At 41.6% G+C, this 20,612-nt stretch overlaps 1 protein-coding gene across 3 annotated transcripts in view; it reads left to right on the top strand.

Moving 5' to 3' along the window:
- TIAM1 (TIAM Rac1 associated GEF 1) overlaps positions 1-18,446 on the top strand; it is a 141,360-nt gene extending 122,914 nt beyond the window's left edge. For all 3 annotated transcript variants that reach the window (XM_063094812.1, XM_063094823.1, XM_063094819.1), the window contains 6 exons: positions 3,314-3,422; positions 7,407-7,465; positions 8,117-8,219; positions 10,919-11,006; positions 12,840-13,012; positions 16,064-18,446. In XM_063094812.1, the coding sequence (XP_062950882.1) occupies positions 3,314-3,422; positions 7,407-7,465; positions 8,117-8,219; positions 10,919-11,006; positions 12,840-13,012; positions 16,064-16,533 (1,002 nt within the window). In that variant the 3' untranslated portion in view covers positions 16,534-18,446. The remainder of the gene's footprint in view (positions 1-3,313; positions 3,423-7,406; positions 7,466-8,116; positions 8,220-10,918; positions 11,007-12,839; positions 13,013-16,063) is intronic.
- The last annotated feature ends 2,166 nt before the right edge of the window (positions 18,447-20,612 follow it).

Here is a 20,612-nt window from a genome sequence, read left to right as displayed (position 1 = left end):
AATTGCAATATCCAGTAAAAACCTAGAATGGATTTATGAACAGTTTGTAATCAGGAATACGAACATTTGTCAGTGTCTGCTGGTAGTGGTAGATTTCTACCTGAATGGTAACATTCTAGGGACACAGCGTACCTGAATTCTGTCTTCAGACAACTTTCCTTGGGATATCTCTGAAAACAAATATGTTCACACAGAACAAAGCTGGCAAAGAAGCATTTTATGATGAAGCCGGGCCTTCAGTCTCTCACCCACACGTTAAACTATAAGTTGAGCTGTACGACATAGAAGCATCCCTTTTTTTTTTTTTTTTTGTCGTTTTTTCGTGACTGGCACTCAGCCAGTGAGTGCACTGGTCAGTCCTATATAGGATCCGAACCCGCGGCGGGAGCGTCGCCGCGCTCCCAGCGCAGCACTCTACCAAGTGCGCCACGGGCTCGGCCCAGAAGCATCCCTTTTGCTTAGGTAGGAGGAAGTAACTTTCTTCTAACTTGCCCTTAGAAGAAAGCCTCTAAAAACCTGGCTCAGTAGGGCATCCTAGTGTTCATTAAGGTAGAGGCCTCCCAGCAGAACTCACTGCTGGGGTTCAGGAGGAAGATTCAGAGGGGGGCCAGTGGAAGCCCAAGGGAGCAGCCGTGACCCCCTCATCACACTTGCCACATGGAAACTGGTCATGAGAGCAACCATGTACACAGGGACTGTATCAGCTGTTTTTCCTGTGTAACGAACAACTCAAAATCTAGTGGTTCACTACAACAAATACTTCATGTGTGAGTGTGTAGTCAACTGAGCTCTTGGTGAACTCCAGGCCTTAAGATTCAGTTGTGTTCCATGTCTCTTTCTTCTTAGGATCTAGGCCAAAGCAGCAATGGCTGTCTTGGGCAAGTCCTATCCATGGTTGGAAGGTGGTAACTCAAGAGGGCTGGTGGCAACTTGTTATGCAATGTCTATTGCCCAGGTGGCATGGCCACATTCAAAGTCCTATGGACAAAGATGTATATTCTGCCTAGTCTAGTGAGAGATCAAGAAAATTACATGGCAGAAGGAACAGATATTCATACAATTTTATTGGAGGAAGTAGAGTTTGGACAATCTACCACCATGACCTTTAATAACTTTTAAAGACATACCCCCTGAGGCTCTGTGAATTTGACTTTGGTGTAGAACTACTTCTCTTCCATGTGGGAGTTTGGGAGGTGGGTAGTAGAGATGATATAGTTCCCTTAGCTGATAATATCCTGGGGATTTGATTGACTATATAATGTATATCAACAAAGTAATATGATTGCTTAAATTTTTTTAACCCTTGGTTATACTCAGTAATAATTATTGTAATGATTACATAATCCCAATCAAGGGAGGCAGTAAGACCTTTGTATTCTGCACTGATATGGGGCCCCATCTCCAGCACTGAGGCCTGTTTGGTGGCTTGAGAAGGCAATAGCAAAATGCACTGTGTTCAGTGGAGGGCTACCCAGTTGCTGCTGTATCTAGAATCCTGGTTAGATCATAAGCAGCAACATGAATGAGAGAGCCAGTTGTCCTTGGGAAGCTCAACATCAAGTTTTCAAGTGTTTGAAATGCTGCTTTGAAGAGGTGGGAATTGGGCTTGATTTTTATGTACCTGGAGAATAGAAGTGAGAGGCCACTGGGTAGGCACCTCAGGGAGCCATATTTGAGGAAGGACTTCTAACAATTTGTGGCATTTACAAATGGGATGGACCATGGACTTTCATTGCTTGAAAATCTTGTCCCCTGACATGTTTGAATAGAGAGCAGGTCAAGAGACCAGATCTTCTCCTATGATTAGGCTGATAAGAATATCCCCGCAGTGGGTAGAAGGTTGGGATTTTGGTGGGTTTGGAAGTGGGTCTGTATATTAGTATGTTTCTGTTGCTTATAGCAGAGAATCTGAAATTGGGTAATGTATAAAGAAATGAAATTTATTTCTTACATTTTGGAGGCTGGGAAGTCCAAAGTCCAGAGAGCATGTCTGGTGAGAGCCTTGTTCTTGGTGGTGACAGCAACACAGGGTGTCACATGGTGAATGGGTTGAACAAGAGCGACTAACCTGCTCACTTGCTCTCCTTATAAAGTCATCAGAACCATGTCCATTACTCCATGAATGGATAAGTCCATTCACAAGGGCACAGTCCTCACAATCTAATCTTACCTCTTACAGGCCCTGTCTTCCAAACACTGTAATAGGATTTCCCACCCTCTTAACACTGTCATAGTGGGGATTAAGTTACTAATACATGAATCTTTGGAGGACATATTCAACCCATAGCAGCATGTGACTCCAGTTTGAAAAATAGACATGACTATGGTGAGGTGTAGACACTGGACTACCATCGGACTCTGGGTCATCATGTCTGGATGGCTCTACAACCAGAACTTGTCTGAGATGGTTTAGGATTTGGCCACTGGGGATATATAGCTAGACCTGTTGTCTGAAGACTCCAGGGTTTCACACTACCCAAGCCTGTAGAGGGATCTTCAGACCCCTTATTTGGCTTCTTTCTTTCCCCTCTAAAGTGGGATAAAATCTTCTTTAAAATGAATTAGAAGAAGAAGAGATAATTTGAGTTTACTGTTTTCCAGAAGACCAAATTCACCAGTGGGAGTGTTTACAGTTTTTGGGGTGGGTCTTTGTCATCAATGGTCATTAGTATCTCTTTGGGAAACTATCTCTATTTGAACATCTTCAATTTTGTAGATCACTTTTAACAGATTTACCGTGTGATTTTGAGAGCCCCAATTTATACCTTTTTGCCATCTTATTCTTGAAATTCTGGTAGACAAACATGGGATAAAGGAAAAAAAAAAGATGAGCATATTTTTTTCCCCTGCATCTTGTGTGTTTCTTTGGGAATGTATAGTATTTATTTTTCAATTAGAAAATTTCATATGAATTAAAGGATTTTTTTCATTAAAATCTCATTGTACTATTTCTAGCTCAAATGTGGCTAGAACATAATGATACTATTATTTGGCAGTAGAAAAGTTAGCTAGATATTATGATATCTTAATCCTGTTGTTTCAAGCGGAGGTTGTGTTTACGGAGCACTGACAAATTAGAAATATTTTAAAAATGTAATCTGTCGTTTTCTGTGTTATTTCTTTTTAAAAAATTTTTCTTAAATTTTCAAGTAAAAATTATATTGTATACAACATGATTTTTTGATATGTGAATACATTGTGGAATCTATAAATCCAGCTATTTAACTTATGCTTTACCTTGCAGACTTAATCAAATGTTTTTATACACAATATGTTCATGAAGTAAAATTGACATCAACTGCCTGATTTTCAGGTTGCAGATCTGAGCATGGGCGACCTGCTTTTGCATACAACAGTGATCTGGCTGAACCCGCCAGCGTCGCTGGGAAAGTGGAAAAAGGAGCCAGAATTGGCAGCCTTTGGTATGTATCAGGAGAGGATTTTGAGGAGGGGGAAATGGCTGGCTTATTGTTTAAAACAAGAGCTTTTCTTTTCCAAGACATAGTTAACTAAGATAAAGTTAATTATAGTTGTCTGACGTGGTCTTTCTGGTATGGCCATCAACTTCTCACAAATACTAAATTAAACCTGCCACTTAAATATGTACTACGTTGCCACTCAGCAGCACGGGTGGCCCAAAGTAGCTGTGCCCACTTCTATTACAGGTATAAACGTGCAGGCAGGAAAAGAATTTTTTTTTCTTGCTGCTGCTCTGAGTGTTTTTTCAAAATAAGGGGTTAATAATAAACCAAGGAAAAATCAAGTGAAAAGGCAAAAAAGTCTGTTTTTGAGACCTCAAATCCTCTTCTCTCCCTGATGGTCTTCCTGTATGTAATGCTGGGATTTAGGAAGATGGTTCTCCGATGAACTGTGGCAACTCTGGGGTGCCTTGATCAGTTGGGAGGTACATCTCAATCACGTTGCTGCTAAATGTGCGGGTACTTCAAAGAGTTCGTGAAAAAATATAATTACAAGATAACACACATCTTTCCATGAACTTTTTGAAGACTCTTTGTACTAGCAAAATTAGATATACTTGTGAATGATTAATTTTTAATAAAGTGGTTCAGATGGATGCAGTTGCTCCAGTTGGAGATCACATTTGATTGTATTGTAATAGGGTTTTTGAGAAAGAGAAAAGTTATGGGTTAGCATACTGGAAATTGTGCGTAATTCAGGAAATACGGCTTGTTGTTGCAGTGTCAACGGTCCATGCTTTTGTTTTATGTTGTATTTTTTCCTAGTCTCCCCCTAGAAGATTCATGGGTAGGAACACAATATAAAGGAAATGTAGCACTTACCATTCTCTTACTTTACATTATTTTTCTGGGCTTGGGGGGAGTGAGGTCTATTTACTGTTCCTTTAAATTGAACTCTTTTCCTCTATGGTGTGAACAAAGTATTCCCAAATGGAACCATCCTAGTGATATTAAATTAGAGTGTTTAATGCCTAGACTTACTGAACTTCCTACTTAGAGTACTTAGCTTTCATTGAGAACCTAGTGATATTCCTAAAGTTTCTAAGGAGCCACTGTAGCTGTTGATGCCATTTCATTAAAACTAGCAAAGGAGCACATCAGTGTGCAGAGAAAACGTGACTGAATAGGGCTTACAAAGGGGTATTGGGGCATTTGAACAAGGTGGTAGTTTTTGATGGGGGTGGGTGTTTTGGGGGAAGTAGTATTTGGTCTCTTTTCAGCATCACCACTTGTGTTTCTTATATTGTACTTTCTCCTTGGGGAGTTCTGGGATATCTCTGATGCTTCTTGGTGGCTCAGATAGTGGACTTCATGGGTTGTTTATGAGAGGGCAGTGTGGGGTAGCCAACTCCCAGGAAGGTGAGCCCATGACACCTGTCCCTGCTGCGGGTGCATGTTGCATACCCCACCCCCACTGTACCACAGTGACAGCAAACTTAGTAGGGGCCATAGTTAACAAGATAAAACTAAAGAAGCTTATCATTAATAAGTGACACAGGCAAGCTTATGATTACTCAGAATCCTCTCCAGAGTAATAGTAAAGAGAAGGGAAGGATTACAATTGGGATCATGAACAAAGGCTGACAGTGATCATCATAATGAGCTTATATATGGATTCCCAGTCATTAAAAGTGGCAGGTTTGACAGTCTCTGTGATTTCAAGTGGCAAAGCAGAACTAACAGCCTTAGAAATGCCTTTTGAAATAGGGAAGAGTCACTGTGAAGGAAGTAGGTTAATTACCACTGATCAAGCAACTTTGGGGTTAAAACATGGTTGTCTTTTTGTTTTGGTTTAAACCTCTAATCTCAGGAAATAGTGCAAGCTTTCTTCTGAAACTGAAGTTGACTTGCTGCCAACCCAGCACCTTGAGGTTTTACTCACAGGATGGCTAATGTGCGCTGAATGTTGATGGTCATCTTAAAAAAACGATGACGACCTAGGTTTCTGCCTTGAGGGGTATTAGATATTCAACTTTTGGGGAATGGAGAGGGTGCTTTAGGCTGGCAAGGATAGCCAGGACTTTTGCAGATCAAGGCTGTGTCTAAAGGGATTAGGAAACACCATGGAGTCATTTAGGTGAAAATAGCCCAAAGGATAGGGAAAGTTTGAGGGGGAGGTGGAGGTGTTTATAGCTCAGGTCTCAGTGCCAGGCTGAGGCTCACTGTCTGGCTCTACTGCTGCAATCCAAGATAGTTAAGGTTGAGGGGAACTGAGGTAGGCATGTTTGCCTTCTTATAGACCCATGGCAATCATGTCATTGAGCTGTGGTGCTAGTGATGTGGTGGGTCTTCTGAGACTAGGATCACTCAGGCCTCTCTCCTGGGGTAGAACTCTCTCACTTTAAAGGGACCTTAGCTGTCTTGACCACTGTGACTTCTGAAGGCTTCACGCTGGGAATGAAGGATATCCTCAAGCTGCTGGTGCTCAGCCGCTGTGCAGAGCTGGTGTGGCCTCCCTGGTCAGTACGAACCTCTGGGAGGGAACCTTCCAGTCTGTCCTCTGGGAATCTTGAGGGGTCAGATGCTGGGAGGTATAAAGGGCTAGGGACAATCTAATCTAGATCCAGTGTCTGGAATTGGGATCTTTACATCTCGAGGCTTACTTTCTGCAGTGGAGATTAGGATGACCCTACACGAAGGGAAGACTGACCTGTCCGAAGTAGGATAGAAAATAAACCAGATTGGGTTGGTCTCCAGAGGGCCTGGGAGCCTGGTGGCCCATCCCTGAGAATTCTCTGAACATTTATTCCCTTTGTAATTCTGTTGTTGGATATACCAGGCTGTGCCTCATCCGGCTGCTATGGGACTGGGCTGTTCTTCAGGGATGAATGGATATGGAGAACTCTTAGGATGTGAAGGCTGCTCTAACAAAATACCATCAACTGCATAGTCCGTGAACTTCAGAAATCTATTTCTCAGTGTGGAGACTGGGGAGTCTAAGATCCCACATTATCATAGATGCACCTTCTAGCTGCATCTTCATGTAGCGGAAGGAGTGAGGGATCTCTCTTCTGGGCCTCATTTATAAGAGTGCTAACACCATTCATGAGGTCCCTGCCAAAGGCCCCACTGCCTAAAACCATCACATTGGGGTTTAGTTTTAATGTGGGAATTTTGGGAAAACACAAACATTTAGACCACAGCAGAGACCCTGACACAGAGAACCAAGGCCAGGCTGGAGTCACCCTACCATTCCTTTTGGGTGCCAACTCCACTTCCCTCTCTAGGAGGAGTTAGAATGACTGCATGTTAATAAACATGCTTGGCATTGCATAAAGAATTCTCTGGAAGATTGTGCATAACTCCATTGTATCTCCCCACTCCCAGAAAGCATATAAGAATAACATTCACTGCTCCTAAAGAGCTTACTCTGACTTAGTCTGTTGGAATAAGTGGGATTGCATTCTACTTCATAAATGAATTTTTGTTTCTTTAGGTCAAAAAGGTGAATTCTGTTTCCTGAATTATGAACACTGTATGTGTGTTCCTGTGTATGTAATATTAGCTTAACTTGCATAAATGTAAATCATTTAAGCAATTGTTTTATTATTAAAGACATTTGTATTATTCCTCCAGCTACTGAATTAATACATTTTTATTGAATATGTGTCAGCTGAAGTTTTTAACCTTGAGATGATATAATAGCTAAATATTATATTTTACCCAAAAGTCTTAAAGAGGGGAAGAGGTTATTTCCGTTTATGTAGGTTTTCTGTTTATTTTGAACCTGGAAAATCTTGTCTCAGTAGGCTTTTGATTTTCACAGATGTGGCAAATGAACCAAGGGTGGGTGGGAGCCAGTTAGTTAGCTGGGATCTCACTTGTCTTCTTTATAACCGCACTGTTTATCACCACACGTTATCAAAGGTAAGGGGAAAACCCTATGCATTTCATGCCATAATTGCCTTTATTTTTATTTTTTTCAAGTCTTCAAAACTGCTGTGGTCCTTGTGTATAAAGATGGTTCCAAACAGAAGAAGAAGCTTGTAAGATTTCTTATTTCACTTCATAGTTTGAAAGTATCTCTCTCTCTATCTGCTTCTCAGTTATAGCTGCATCATTCTGCCCTGTTGTTGGCATGAGCTTTTTATGATTTCTTTACGTGTTACTGAAGTCTCTTGAGGAAATCGCCCATCCTGCCTTCTTTCAGGCAGGCTCTTGTTTAGAGCATGGAAGTAAATAGCTATTGGGTCTACCCTGGTCCAGAACCTTCCTAATGCTATTTCCACCTTTCAGTCTTGCCCCTGTTCTTGTTTTGGGATCCTTTTTCTCTTCTTTCCTTTGTGTCTCTTACCTGTATTTGGTTAGCAAACTTCCTTGTTTGCACACTCTCATTTAATAAATAGTTAATATATAATATAAATATTTTAATGTGATATAAATACTTTAGTGTATTTTCATTTAATTTAAATATAAATACTTAATATAAATATAAATATTTAATAAATATACCTTATTTATTTGCACACACTCAGTGTATTTAGCAGGTGGCCTCTTTCTTTCTGCTGGATTAACGAAAGAGCACATGGGTGAATCAGAGTTGCTGCGTGAGAGTCTGTCACTGGTTTAGAAAATGTGGGGACCTGGTTCGGGGTAGGTTAGATTGTTCTTATGCAGCTGATTTCTCCTCTCTGCAGGTAGGATCTCACAGGCTTTCCATTTATGAAGACTGGGACCCCTTCCGATTTCGACACATGATCCCTACCGAAGCTCTACAGGTTCGAGCTTTGGCAAGTGCAGGTAAACTCTGACATGTGCTGGGCACATATTTCTGATGTGTGTGTGGATTATTTATTTGAATCCGTACTCTTGGTCTAACCACGCTACCATCTTTTTTCTTCTATGCATAACTCTTTTCCCTCAATCTCTCCATTGCCTCTTATTTACCCAGCCATTTGCTAAACATTGAATGAAAGAATGAATGAATGAACTGAATGAGTGAACTGAATGAATGAATGAACTGAGTGAATGGGTGTGCAATGTCTTCAAAATTGCTCCAAGGAATTCTAGTCATTCTGTTTTTTATATATATATGTATATGTATATACGTATATATGTGTGTATACATATATATGTATATATGTATATGTATATATGTGTATATGTATATATATGTATATACGTATATGTATATATAGGTATATGTATATATATGTATATACGTATATGTATATATAGGTATATGTATATATATGTATATACGTATATGTATATATATGTAAAATATAATATAATAATATTACAGTGACTAGCATCCAAGTAACAATGAGCTTTGTATGAGGGTACTTCAAAAGTTCATGGAAAAAATGGAATTAAAAGAAAACTAACTTTTCTATGAACTTTTGAAGACCCCTTATACTTCTGGAAGGAGTCCTTGAGACCATGAGAAGACAAAGCCCATATAAATTACTCACTTCCCTTTTGACCAGGAGACCCAAAAAGACCACCAAAAGCACCAAAAAGCCACTGAATGCACATTTTTTTCCCTGAAGTATTACAAATCTTTATCTTTGATATTAGTGTAAAGGCTTTTGAAAAGTCAGTTCATTTTCTGTGATCCAAGTAGTAGTGAAGACTGAGTTGCTGGGTAGCCATGGGAACACTTGATGCTTTAAGCACATGAGAAGAGAAGTAAACTTCAGCAGGGTATTGACTAAGAAACACAATATTTCTGTGACTCAGAGACCCCATCCTGGGCTTACTTTGTGGCCAACTTCTAGAGAGGAGGAATCAGCAATGACTCTCCTAGGCACACCCTAGAGGGAGCATCTTTGGGTAGTCAAGTGGAAACGCTGTGGACACACCTGTTCCCTATCCCACTTGGACAGCAGGTGTAGCTTTCAGGTAGTAAAAAGAGGCCCTAGAAGTGGACATCTGCAGGTATACAATGGGTGTGTATTTCTGTTTCATGCTTCTGGCATCTAATGTGAGCATTAAGTTCTTGCTGTTCGATTTGTGTTAGCCTCCCCTTCTTTCAACTTGTCACCTCCAAGAGTAATAAAACTGGAGCTGATCCTCATAAAACCAACTCACCCTAGTCTGATATCATGAGGAGAAGCCTCTTGCAATGTATGGTAAACTTCCAATTATTCCCCCAAATTAAACTACATAAATCTTCCTTCACAGTTGTGTTACGCCTTGCAGTAGGAAGGAAGACACAAAAATCTATGTAGGACAAAGATATTTGGGGTGATTATTTGCCTTAAGAAATTTTCTCTCTAGGCTTCCAGTAGAGTGATTTACCCTGATGTCTTTTCACGTATGATTTGATTTGCAAAATCGATTTACAAACGAGTTTTCAGTAACTTGTAAATTGTGGGTCTATAACAGCTGCAATAGCTTTTTGAGGTTTGGATGTGTTTCCTTGTGCCAGGTTTATAAATGAGAAAGCTTATTTCTAGAGCAAACTGCTGGCTTCTTAGCCAGGAATTTTGTCCTAATTGAGGACTAAACACACAAAGACTTTAAAGTTTGAAAACAAAGCCATCTTTGTGATATGACATTCCATTCTCACCCTCTATTTTTCATTCAAATCAAGTTTAAAACTGTCAAAAGCTTATTTTAAGTTATAACGACTAGTCAAAATGTCTCTCATTATGAAATACATTCAAGTGGATTTGAGAATCAGAACATGGAATTTCTTGATTTTTATCTTAGCTCGGGAAAGTCTTTAAAACTTTCTGCAAGTGGATTCTGGTTGGGGTTAAATAATGTGGCCACAGCGAGGGTTCGTGACCAGGGTTCTAAACCACAGGATAAGAAGGAGACCTCACAGTATGCAGCTTTCATGTCTGCAGTGAATTGTTTCTTTCACAAACACTTCATTCATGGCTTAAAATAATGTGGTGTTGTAGGCATTGCAAAGCTTAGAAATTATCCTAAAATATAGCTGTTTTCATCTTCTTGGCATACTATTTTTGCTCCACTTGGAGTGGGCATGGCAGGAAGGCAGGAGAAGAGGAGCCCCCTTAGGTCTACCCGGGCAGTAGCCCTGGTCGCACAGAGGGGGAGACTCCCCTGACAGCTAGCAAGGGCCTGCATCCTTGTATTTCTACCCTGGTGAAATGTGCATTGGGATCTTGGGGTCTGTTTAGTCCAGCTGTTTCCAAAACAATCACTCAATTGAAATAGTTTAGCCCAGTGGGCTGTGCAGCTGGAAGGGTGAGTTCTTCAATCAATATGATTGACAGATTGTCCTTTTAGATCACCTAGAAGGAGATTTTAGCAACTGGACATTTTACAAGTGTTCTTTTCTTGACATCCATTAAGCTTTCAGTCACTTTGTCTCTTTAGGTCGTGGGATAGGAGTGAAGTATCTTTGGTCTTGTGCTACTCTGTACTATTTAAACTTACACCAAAGCATGGAAAATGCTTTTGCAAAAATGTAAGTAAATCCATTTGAAAAGTACCTTAATTCATTCTTGTTTCAATATATCTAGATGCAGAAGCAAATGCTGTGTGTGAAATTGTCCATGTAAAATCGGAATCCGAAGGGCGGCCAGAGAGAGTCTTCCACCTGTGCTGCAGGTGAGGCTGCCCCCGTGAAGCCGAGGCCAGACAGCCCAGTGACTGTTGTCCAGCCTCCTCTGTGGTTTGCAAACCAGCCTGTGCATCCCTAGATTCTGTGCTCTTTCTCTTGTATGTTCGAGAAAGTAACACTTATTAAATCAGTAATTCTGATTTTATTAGATACAGAGAGTAACCTGTTAATTTAATATCTTTCTAAAAAGAAATAGGAATGTTCACATATACTCAACATTCAAAACAGGGCTTTCTTCCCATATTTGCATTCCATTGATTAGAATGACATGGTTGTCTTATAATATTGTGTTTTGGCATTTGGGTGCATTGAGTATCTTTGAGATGCAGCAGATAGCAAGTCAGCTGGGAGGAGGAAGTAGTGTATAAAGGTACGAACAGGATTCCTGATCATTTCGAGAAACTTCACCATAGGGGGGTTGACTTTGTTGATCACCCACAGGTCATGAGTGGAAGCTGAACCTACAATGCGGGCTTCTACTTATTTCTTCTTGTTTTTTTCCTTCTTCCTTCTCCCTCTCCCTAGTCCCCTTCTTCTCCCTCTTCCATGAGAATTTGAGGTCTTCCATATGCAGCCAGTTCTCTCTCCTTTTTTCCCCTAAAAATATCAAGATGGATGGTCCCAACAGACAGCATTCTTATCTATTTGGCTTTAAATATAACCCATATTTAATCATGCTTGAATTTAAACATAGGCACTCAGTACTTAGCTTGAAACACAGTGAATAGAAGTATGCTATGGGTTGCCCACAAAACAACAAAGGAATCAATATCATTATGATTTTCAGTGATATTTTATAATGCCATTGCTAGGATAGTAAGAAGGCGCATTTGCCAAGCATGAACTATGCTAAGCACCTTACATTCATTAATTCATTTAGTCGGACCAAGATACTGCTGTTTTTCCATTTTACAAATGGGGAACCAAGGTTCATAGAGGGTACTTTGGTTAAAGCCTTACAGAAAATGAACACTAGGTTCAAACTCAGGTGGGTTTAACTTCAAATCCCATGTTTTGAGTTGCTACACCACCTCTCTATTGGGTAACATGGGTCAGCAAAGGGCAGATCCCCAGGAAGCTGTCAGGACTAGAAGTGAAAAGTTTAAGATAATTTACATGTGATTTGGGCACCATCTTTACCATCTGTTTAGACTATTCTCTTTGTGATATGTTGGTCAAGTCCATGGGATTCAGTGAACCTGCCTGTAGAGATGCCATATTTGTGGTTTATAAGAAATTCCAGGTGAAATTTACCTGGTTAAAAATATTGAGAACTTAACAAGAAAAATAACTCTTACCTAGGAAGCACTTTTTTACCATGAGAATTAGGACTTGGGAAGATTTTACAGTTCTTAACAATATAGCCTTAGTACTTATGTGTTGAAATGTCTCATGGGAAGAGTTGATATTTAATAGGAGGGAGCCCAACTTTAGAGGAAACAAAGGACATCAGTGTTTGGGTGCTCTGCAGAGCTACAAGAATATTGTGGTTCATTTGTTCTCAGAAACATTTTAGACTGAAAGGCAGGCTCTGCCATAAGTGCCAAGAGCAGAATTTGGCAGCTTCTTGGTGCAAAATCCCTCTGTCTATCGATCTGGTCATTCATAGGCCATAGGAGATGAATCACAGAGCATAAAGGGAGTATATGATGTTTTTCCCCAGCTATGGAAACGTGGCTCACCATAGAAATTGGAGTCACAGCCTCAGTCTTTAACCTATGGCCCTCAGGGATATTTGTTTGGCTGTACCTGATAACCTGAGAAGTTGTCTATGTGTTTAAATGCTGTTTCCCTAACACATCTAAATCTTGTCTTCATAGCTCCCCAGAGAGCCGGAAGGATTTCCTGAAGGCTGTGCATTCGATCCTGCGTGATAAGCACAGAAGACAGCTGCTCAAAACCGAAAGCCTTCCTTCATCCCAGCAGTATGTCCCTTTTGGAGGAAAAAGATTATGTGCCCTGAAAGGGGCCAGGCCAGCCATGAGCAGGGCAGGTACTGTGGGGATTCAGACGTTCAAGATCCCCGTCACCCCCACTCCACTGTAGAACTTGTGTGAGCTTGACCTCCTCCTCGAGAGGGGGTTCGTTGTGGCCTTGTGGGGGCTAACGTAGGAGTACAGTTCTTCCCTGGTGTGAGGTTCCTTGCCCTGGCCTCCTTCCCGGTGGCTCCCCGGGGTCCACCCTTTGTTGGCTTATCTGGCCCTCCCTCAGGCCTCCCTCTGCTGCCTCCTCCTTTGGCTGGTAAGCTCCTCTCTCATTCGCCAAGCCAGGAAGCCATCGCATCCTCTTTCTGGAGGGGCTTTCTTAGCCTGCTTATGGAATGAGGGTCGCTGCTTTGCATGACAGCCAGCTTAATCTAGCAAAAAGCAGTGTGTCATGTCTCAGCAAGGTCACAGTCCACTGTTCTGAGAACATAGTGGCTTCGTAATCCCAGCCTGGTCTCAGTAAGGATGTCAGGTTTGGTAGACCAGATGACACAACAGATTTTTACCCTCACCTTTATTTATAGTCTCCATGTTAATCAGGGGAAGCCTTGAGCTGCTATTGGAAAAGAGGAATCTAGAGTTTAAATGGTCCCAGAGTAAATTTTCTTGTAGGACTTATTTAATCACTTTGGAGCAGTGAGGAAGGAAAATCAATACTACCTGTAAATGGCAGTAAAATATATCAAGGAAGAAAGACATTTTCCTAACACTTAGGTACTTAATGGCATCAAGATATTAACATTTTTATCTCTCCTTTATTAAGAGGCAGCCCAGAATTTTGCAGGGAGGATTCCAATAAAAGAGGCTCCCTTCGCATTTGCCAAAAAGGCTTCTGACCTCTGTCCTGATTATCTTTCTGCCTGTTCTCAATCGTATTGAATAGGCACGGATAGTACTGTGAATGGTTGAAGGTTTTCATAGACATAACCTACCTAGCTTGACATGGGATATTACATTCTCTAATAAGTTCAACTTAAGTTTAATTGATTTTAGGAGGTTGGTTATTTTAAATCTGTTCTCCAATCAATCAATATGTGTTTATTGAAAACTTAGTGTGGTGAACAGCCAGCACTCTGCTGGTTTCTCCAAGGTATCCAAAGAGCCTTACATACTTTCATATCCACAATTTCTGAGCTCATTGATCCTGTGTAGCTCACTGTACAGAATTTTATCTTGGAATTGTCCCACCTGCTCCTCTTGTTTGCCAGGGAATGTTTAATAAGGATTAGGAATCTGTGTCCCAACCTCAGGGAACCTGCCTATCATTGTCCAGGTTTCAGTTGTTAAATCAGTGAACCTAAATTCAGAGCTACATTTACTCTGAAACTAAGCACATTTAGTCTCTAGTAACTGTTTCCTCTGAGATCCCTTTGGAAAGAAAACAAACCCTATACCTGCCATCTGTTTTCTCTTTTCATTATCACATATTCATCTGTCAGTCATCAACTCATCTTATGTTTGACCCATTTCAAAGATACAGACACTAGCACCCTTTACCCCTAAATACTTCAGCATGCAGATCATTAACAAGCATTTCATTTGAATTAGATTACTTCTGATGTAGTGAGTGATCTTCACTATGATGGTGTTGAGACAAAATTGAACAGGAATTTTTGCTTCTTCCCAATGGAGTAGAAGTAGGTTTATTTTTTTCCCCCGTTTTGCCTGAAAATAGTATTTATCCCCCTCCTTGAACAAGAGTTGTATCCATTTGTTCCATTTTAAGGTGGCAGAACACTCAGGAATGGTGGTGGGTGCACAGGGGTCCGAGGCAGGGGATGGCTGGAGTGGAAGCTGGTCAAGTCATTGTTGAGCTTTCTGACTTGTGCCCGCTGTGTTGGAAATCAAGGCTACGTTTGGCAGTAACTGAGAACAGGCATCTTAGTTCTAGCAGCACTGAAGTGTTTTAATGGTTTTTAGGGCTTAGGTTTCAGGAAAGTGACTCTCAGTTGGTGTGTAGGCTCTCCCCCTCCATTGGGAAGCCCATGCTGCATTTCACCTTTCTGTGGCTAATGCAACAACCACTTACTGAGATCCAAGGAGAAGCAGTGGCTTTTATACGTGAGCCGTCTCTTGTGTGTGTGCATGGTGGGATTGCTTGTTGGTTTGCTTGATGGGGTGACATCTCTTGTCTGCTTGTTTTTAATAATTCTGGCTTTTTAGAGTGAAAGAATGAATACAAAGATCTGTTTTTCTTTAGTCACTTTTTATAGTACTTTGTTGATCAACTGCTTCAGTGTCACATTTATTTCTTATTCCACTCAGGCACTAATATTTTAATTGTTTTGTGTAAGAATGAGTGATACACGGAACATAGGAGGGACTGAGGCTCACATTTCTTAGCCTCACATTTCAAATGGGATTTTGACAGCAAGGGGACAGGGAAGTAACTGGAGACTCCATATCTTTAGAGCCACTCTTTTCTGTAGAAAGAAAAGAGGGGACTCAAAGAGGGATGTGGTACCTTTAATCTAACTGCAGAGCCTCAAGAAATGATACATTTGAGTTCCCAGACAGCATCATAACTTAGACCAGTGCTCCTGCCTCCTTGATACATCCTGACAGTTTCTACAAAGACAGCAAAACCCTAGAAGCACCCCCACCCTTACTAGAGACGTATTCCAGCTAAACCACCCTGGGGGATCTTCATAGCACTGTGCCATGGGACGTGGTCAAGTGTTGAGGACCCTAACTCACTGACTAATCTCAAGGTCAGTGATCTACTTGATAGCAGCAGCGGTCTATGTGACCTGTCTCTTAGGTGCACAGGTTGGAGTAGTAGATTATTTCAGAGGGAGTTGAGTCCTCTTTTCCCATAACCTACAACCTCACCCATGTCCCCTGCCCTTCAGTGCGTTGCTTTAACATCCTCTAAGTCCGGGCATCTGGGCAAGGTAAACACTCCTAGATGGACTGGTGAAATCTAGACTCGAAGCCCCAGATGACATCAAGGCACTAAATGCATACCATTTAGCTTTTTCTTTTCTTTGCTTTCTGGATTTTCATCTCACATAAAGCAAGTGGGGGTTTTATTTTTATATTTTTGTGTGTGTGTGCAGTGTCCGCCCCAAGCAAGTCTCTTGGGAGGAGGAGGCGGCGCCTGGCTCGAAACAGGTTTACCATTGATTCTGATGCCGTCTCCGCAAGCAGCCCAGAGAAAGAGTCCCAGCAGCCCCCCGGTGGCGGGGACACTGACCGGTGGGTAGAGGAACAGTTTGATCTTGCTCAGTATGAGGAGCAAGACGACATCAAGGAGACAGACATCCTCAGTGATGACGATGAGTTCTGTGAGTCCGTGAGGGGCGCCGCAGTGGACAGAGACCTGCAGGAGCGGCTTCAGGCCGCCTGCATCAGCCAGCAGGAGAGAGGCCGGAAAACCCTGGACAGTCACGCGTCCCGCATGGCACAGCTCAAGAAGCAAGCCGCCCTGTCGGGCATCGGCGCAGGCCTGGAGAGCGCCAGCGAGGAGGTCATTTGGGTTAGGCGCGAAGACTTTGCCCCCTCCAGGAAACTGAACACTGAGATCTGACTGCGTCGCTTTCCGCTTGGAGAATGTGTGTAGATACCTGTCCCCGCCCTCCCGTACCGTCGACGAGAATGTTCCCTTCAGTCGCACTCTTGCACACACGGTTTTGGCAGCTGACTTGGTTCTGAAGCCATGTAGCCACCCAACTTTGTCATTTTTTAGCAACAACAGCAGAAAGAATTGTTCAGAATCCCAAGTAAGCTTGAGTCCTATCTTCTGTATATTAACTAAGGGCTTTTATTTATTCTCAATCAGGGCCTGAAGAATTAAAAGAAAAAAAATTCTATAGCACTGGAAAGCAAATCACCCCCAGCAGTTTCAGTATGTACAACAGATTAATTTTAGGGGACACACACACACACACACAAGCTCGCTCTATCTGAAATCAATCTCCTAGGAGGGGAAACCAAACCACTTTCAAACACAAAGAAACAAAACATCTGTACAGCTTGCAGTGTTCTTACTCCTGTCCCTTTCAATGTCTGAGAATATCTGTGTATTTTAAGAATGTGTGAGGAGAGGGTGGCGATTTATGTTTTGATGAGCCTTTTTTTCCCCTTCTGTTTTGGTCTATGGCTGGTCTTACTCTATGTCAGTGTTCGGAAGCTCTAGTTTTGCATAGAATTTTAAAGATGCCAAACTCTTTGAAAAGAGATCCAAATTTATCACTTGAGAAAAAAAGAAAATGCTATTTTTTGTATTTTACCTGAGATGGAGGGCACAAATAGATGAGAATTTTACAGTGTTAGTGTAACTGAGTCTAAAAAACAATGATATAATGTTTTACAGAGAGAATGAGGCACGGTGATTTTATATTTATATACGAAAGGCCACCAAGAAGCTCATGCTAAGGATTAACTTTTTTCCCAAGATTTTTTTTCTTTAGTGTTTGAATCTGTATTTATGATGGGAATTTGGTTGAATTAAACGTGACACCTGAGTGGGCAGTGTGTTTCTATTGCACATGGCAGGGGAGAGGAGCCTCCTTCTCATGGGGTTGCCTTGGTTGTCATTGGTTTTCTCATCAAAATTGCATCTTCATTCATAGGTTACCTATCCCTTCCCTGACAGTCCATAACCAAACCTCTTAACCAACCAACCTGTAGAAAAACATCTCGTGTTTAATACTTTCTTCATGCCAACGAAACAGGGTAAACATGCTGAAAACCTAGCATTCTAAACAGATATCCAAATAAGAACAAAAACAAGTTATAGCACTTTCAATTTTTTTTAAAAGGTTTATAGCTTTTTTTCCTCCCCCCATTTCGCAATGTCCACTTCCTAAGAAGAATTTAAATAATATGAAAACTTTCTTTTTGGGGAAAATATCTATTTGGTGTTTGACACATCAGTAGGTACTTTAAAGACCTGAATTTTATAGTAGCTTTAGGAATTATATTTTATAAAAATCAGTTATGACTTTATATTTCCAGACAATAGAGTTCAGAACATCATGCTCTTGTGCTCCTGCTTGCTTGACCTGCTTTCTCCCCTATGTCCCTCCCCTTTCGGGTTTCCAGGGCTTTGAGCTTGATCTTTTGAAAGTTTTATTCTATTAAATTTTTGCTATATCTTCTGGTTTTCTTAAAAAGCTTTAGAATGGTTTCTATACCCTTTGTATCCCTGCATTATTCCATATCATCTCCAGTTTGATTGTGTCCGGATGGAAATCTGAAGCAGAGGCTTCGAGTAGTCGCATTTCCTAGTCCCAGTGCAACGCATCCATCTGAAAATACTGGAAAGTCTGGTGCTTGGAGAGGGTGCCATTGTCTCTTGTACATAAGGTCATGACGTGTCTATGTCAAAAGTTCTTATATATTTCTTTTATATGCTGAAAGAAGGTCTATTTTTATGTTTTTAGGTCTATGAATGGAACGTTGTAAATGCCTGTCAACCAATAAAAATAATGAAAATTGTCTGGGTGATTCTATGCCTTTGTGGATGGGAGGATGAGTACACACTGTTGGCGGAAGAGAGTCCGTGGGAGAAAATTCCTGGGAATCTCTTCTTAAAAAATAACTATCACGATCATCAAGGGAAAACTGTCTTGATGGAGCTTGAAGTTTTAACCAAAAAGAAAACCCAAAAACATTAGACCGAGATGCTGAGCAACTGTAAAGATTTGGAGAGAAGGAAATACCACAAATACTATCTGTTGCCCAGACGGGGCACTATTTCTTTGTTAGTCTCCTCCCCTGTCATGGTGGGAACAGGTTGAGGGGTGCCTAGGAAGTATTGGGGTGAAGTGCAGAGCTCAGACTGGCCTCGCTGAGTAAGCTTTTGAATCACTCTTGTGTTTTGTCACTGTCACCCGATGCCTGTTGCCTGGGTCTTTAACAGAATCACATAAAAAGGTGAATATGGTTTTGGACTACCTTTCTCTTCTTGTCAGAGTCCTAATCTTACTCCTCCAGAGTCCCTTACAAAACCTCACCTGGTCAGTTACCCATCCACACCTGCTCTACAGATGGAAAGGTTTTCTCCTTTTCCTGGCAGCTGGGGAGCCCTGCGGTGAGGGCCTTGCTCCTTGCAGGGGTGGTCCACAGACCAGCAGAGTCAGAGTCACCAGGAGCTCATTAGAGATGCAGAAACTTGGGTCCCACCTGGATGTCCTGAACCAGAACCTCCATTTTTAACAAAATCCCCCAGTGATTCATACCAAGTGATTCATCTGCATGTTCACATTTGAGAAACATTTGTTTGGCAGCCTCCAAATGTTTTGGTGTTGAATAATATGGAACACGTATGTTTATTTTAAATATATTCAGACATTACTACACAATATATACATTTTTAAGATACAAAAAGATTTCTTTCTGCACCCAGTACATCCCCCTTGGGGGGTGGCTGAAGCTAGCTTAACACTTTCTGGATGAAATTATTGCGGCAGTTTGCGCCCTGGTGTGAGTGAGATTTAGCAGTTTGGGCTGCTTTCCCGTCCAAAGCTAAGTCTGTGGGGAGGAAGTGAGTGCTCAAAGCCAAGTATAGAGGAATCATTAATCATAACACCTTTTCTCCGAACTTAATTTCTTTTTCAGGCTCCTATCCCACCAAGCTGGCAGAAAACATCCTCAGTTTTCCCCTCCATCCCCAATTATCAAGGCTTGGGGGGATTTAGGGTAGGGTTAGCCCCTCCAGTCCTGGAGTCCATTTGTCTGCAAAAGGTACGGTAGCAACGACCAACGTCCTCCCCCACAGGCTCTCTCAGATTTGGTGGTGGGCTCTCTGGGGTTCCCTTCTGCCCAACTCTCTGGGGTGTGCTCATCTAGAGAGCCTCTGCAATCTGGTCTCTGACATTTTGTCTCCTCTCTTGCCCATGTTCTGGCCCTTTCCATCCCTCAGGGCTCTCCCACCCGTTTCCCTAGCCATTGGGTAAAACCTCTGTGTGGGTGGTTATGGGGAGGGGGAGGGAGGAGAAGTGGGGAAAAGCCCTTGTTTCTTGCAAACTTTTAGTTGATACCCAAGGTTTACAGGCAATTTCTGTTTGTTTGGCTTTTTTTTGCCACAAACCTATCTCAGGATAGAGAACCCTTGTGACAGTTGCCGCCTTAGAGAAGTATTGAGCAGGTTATGGGGAGGGAGAAGTGAAAATACAAGGAGAAAAACAAAATATTCAGCCACATACATGAAGTGTGTGGGATAAGAAATGCAGTGTCATTTTCCCCTTAGGCTTCTGTAAAGTCAATGTTTGCAGAAAGAAAAAAGAGTATTCAGAACACAAATGGTGAATGTGTAGGGCTTCTGTAAACACAGAGTGTGGATGCTGCTGGTAAGTTGTTGTCTTCTGTTGACCAAAGCAGTGGTAGAAACCCTCCCAAAACATGTCCCTGGGACCATAGATCTCGTTCAGTTTATTCTGGTCTATTTTCTCTACCGTGTGAAGCAACTTTTCGCCTATAAATCACACTGTTTCGGTAGGGGAAGTGTCTACTGTCACTGAGTCCACAACCTCAAGCATGTTCCTCGGTGTAATGTGACAAATAAACAAGTCCTCATGTAACTACTACCAAGCAGTAGGCCCTTATTATGGGCTGGTGACTTCTAAGTTGTGGGCAATAGGTCCTTTGCTGTTGTCTAGTGAT

This window comes from Cynocephalus volans, chromosome 1 (genome assembly GCF_027409185.1).
Source record: "Cynocephalus volans isolate mCynVol1 chromosome 1, mCynVol1.pri, whole genome shotgun sequence".
Taxonomy (NCBI): Eukaryota; Metazoa; Chordata; class Mammalia; order Dermoptera; family Cynocephalidae; genus Cynocephalus; species Cynocephalus volans.
This window is presented reverse-complemented; position numbering and strand designations above follow the sequence as displayed.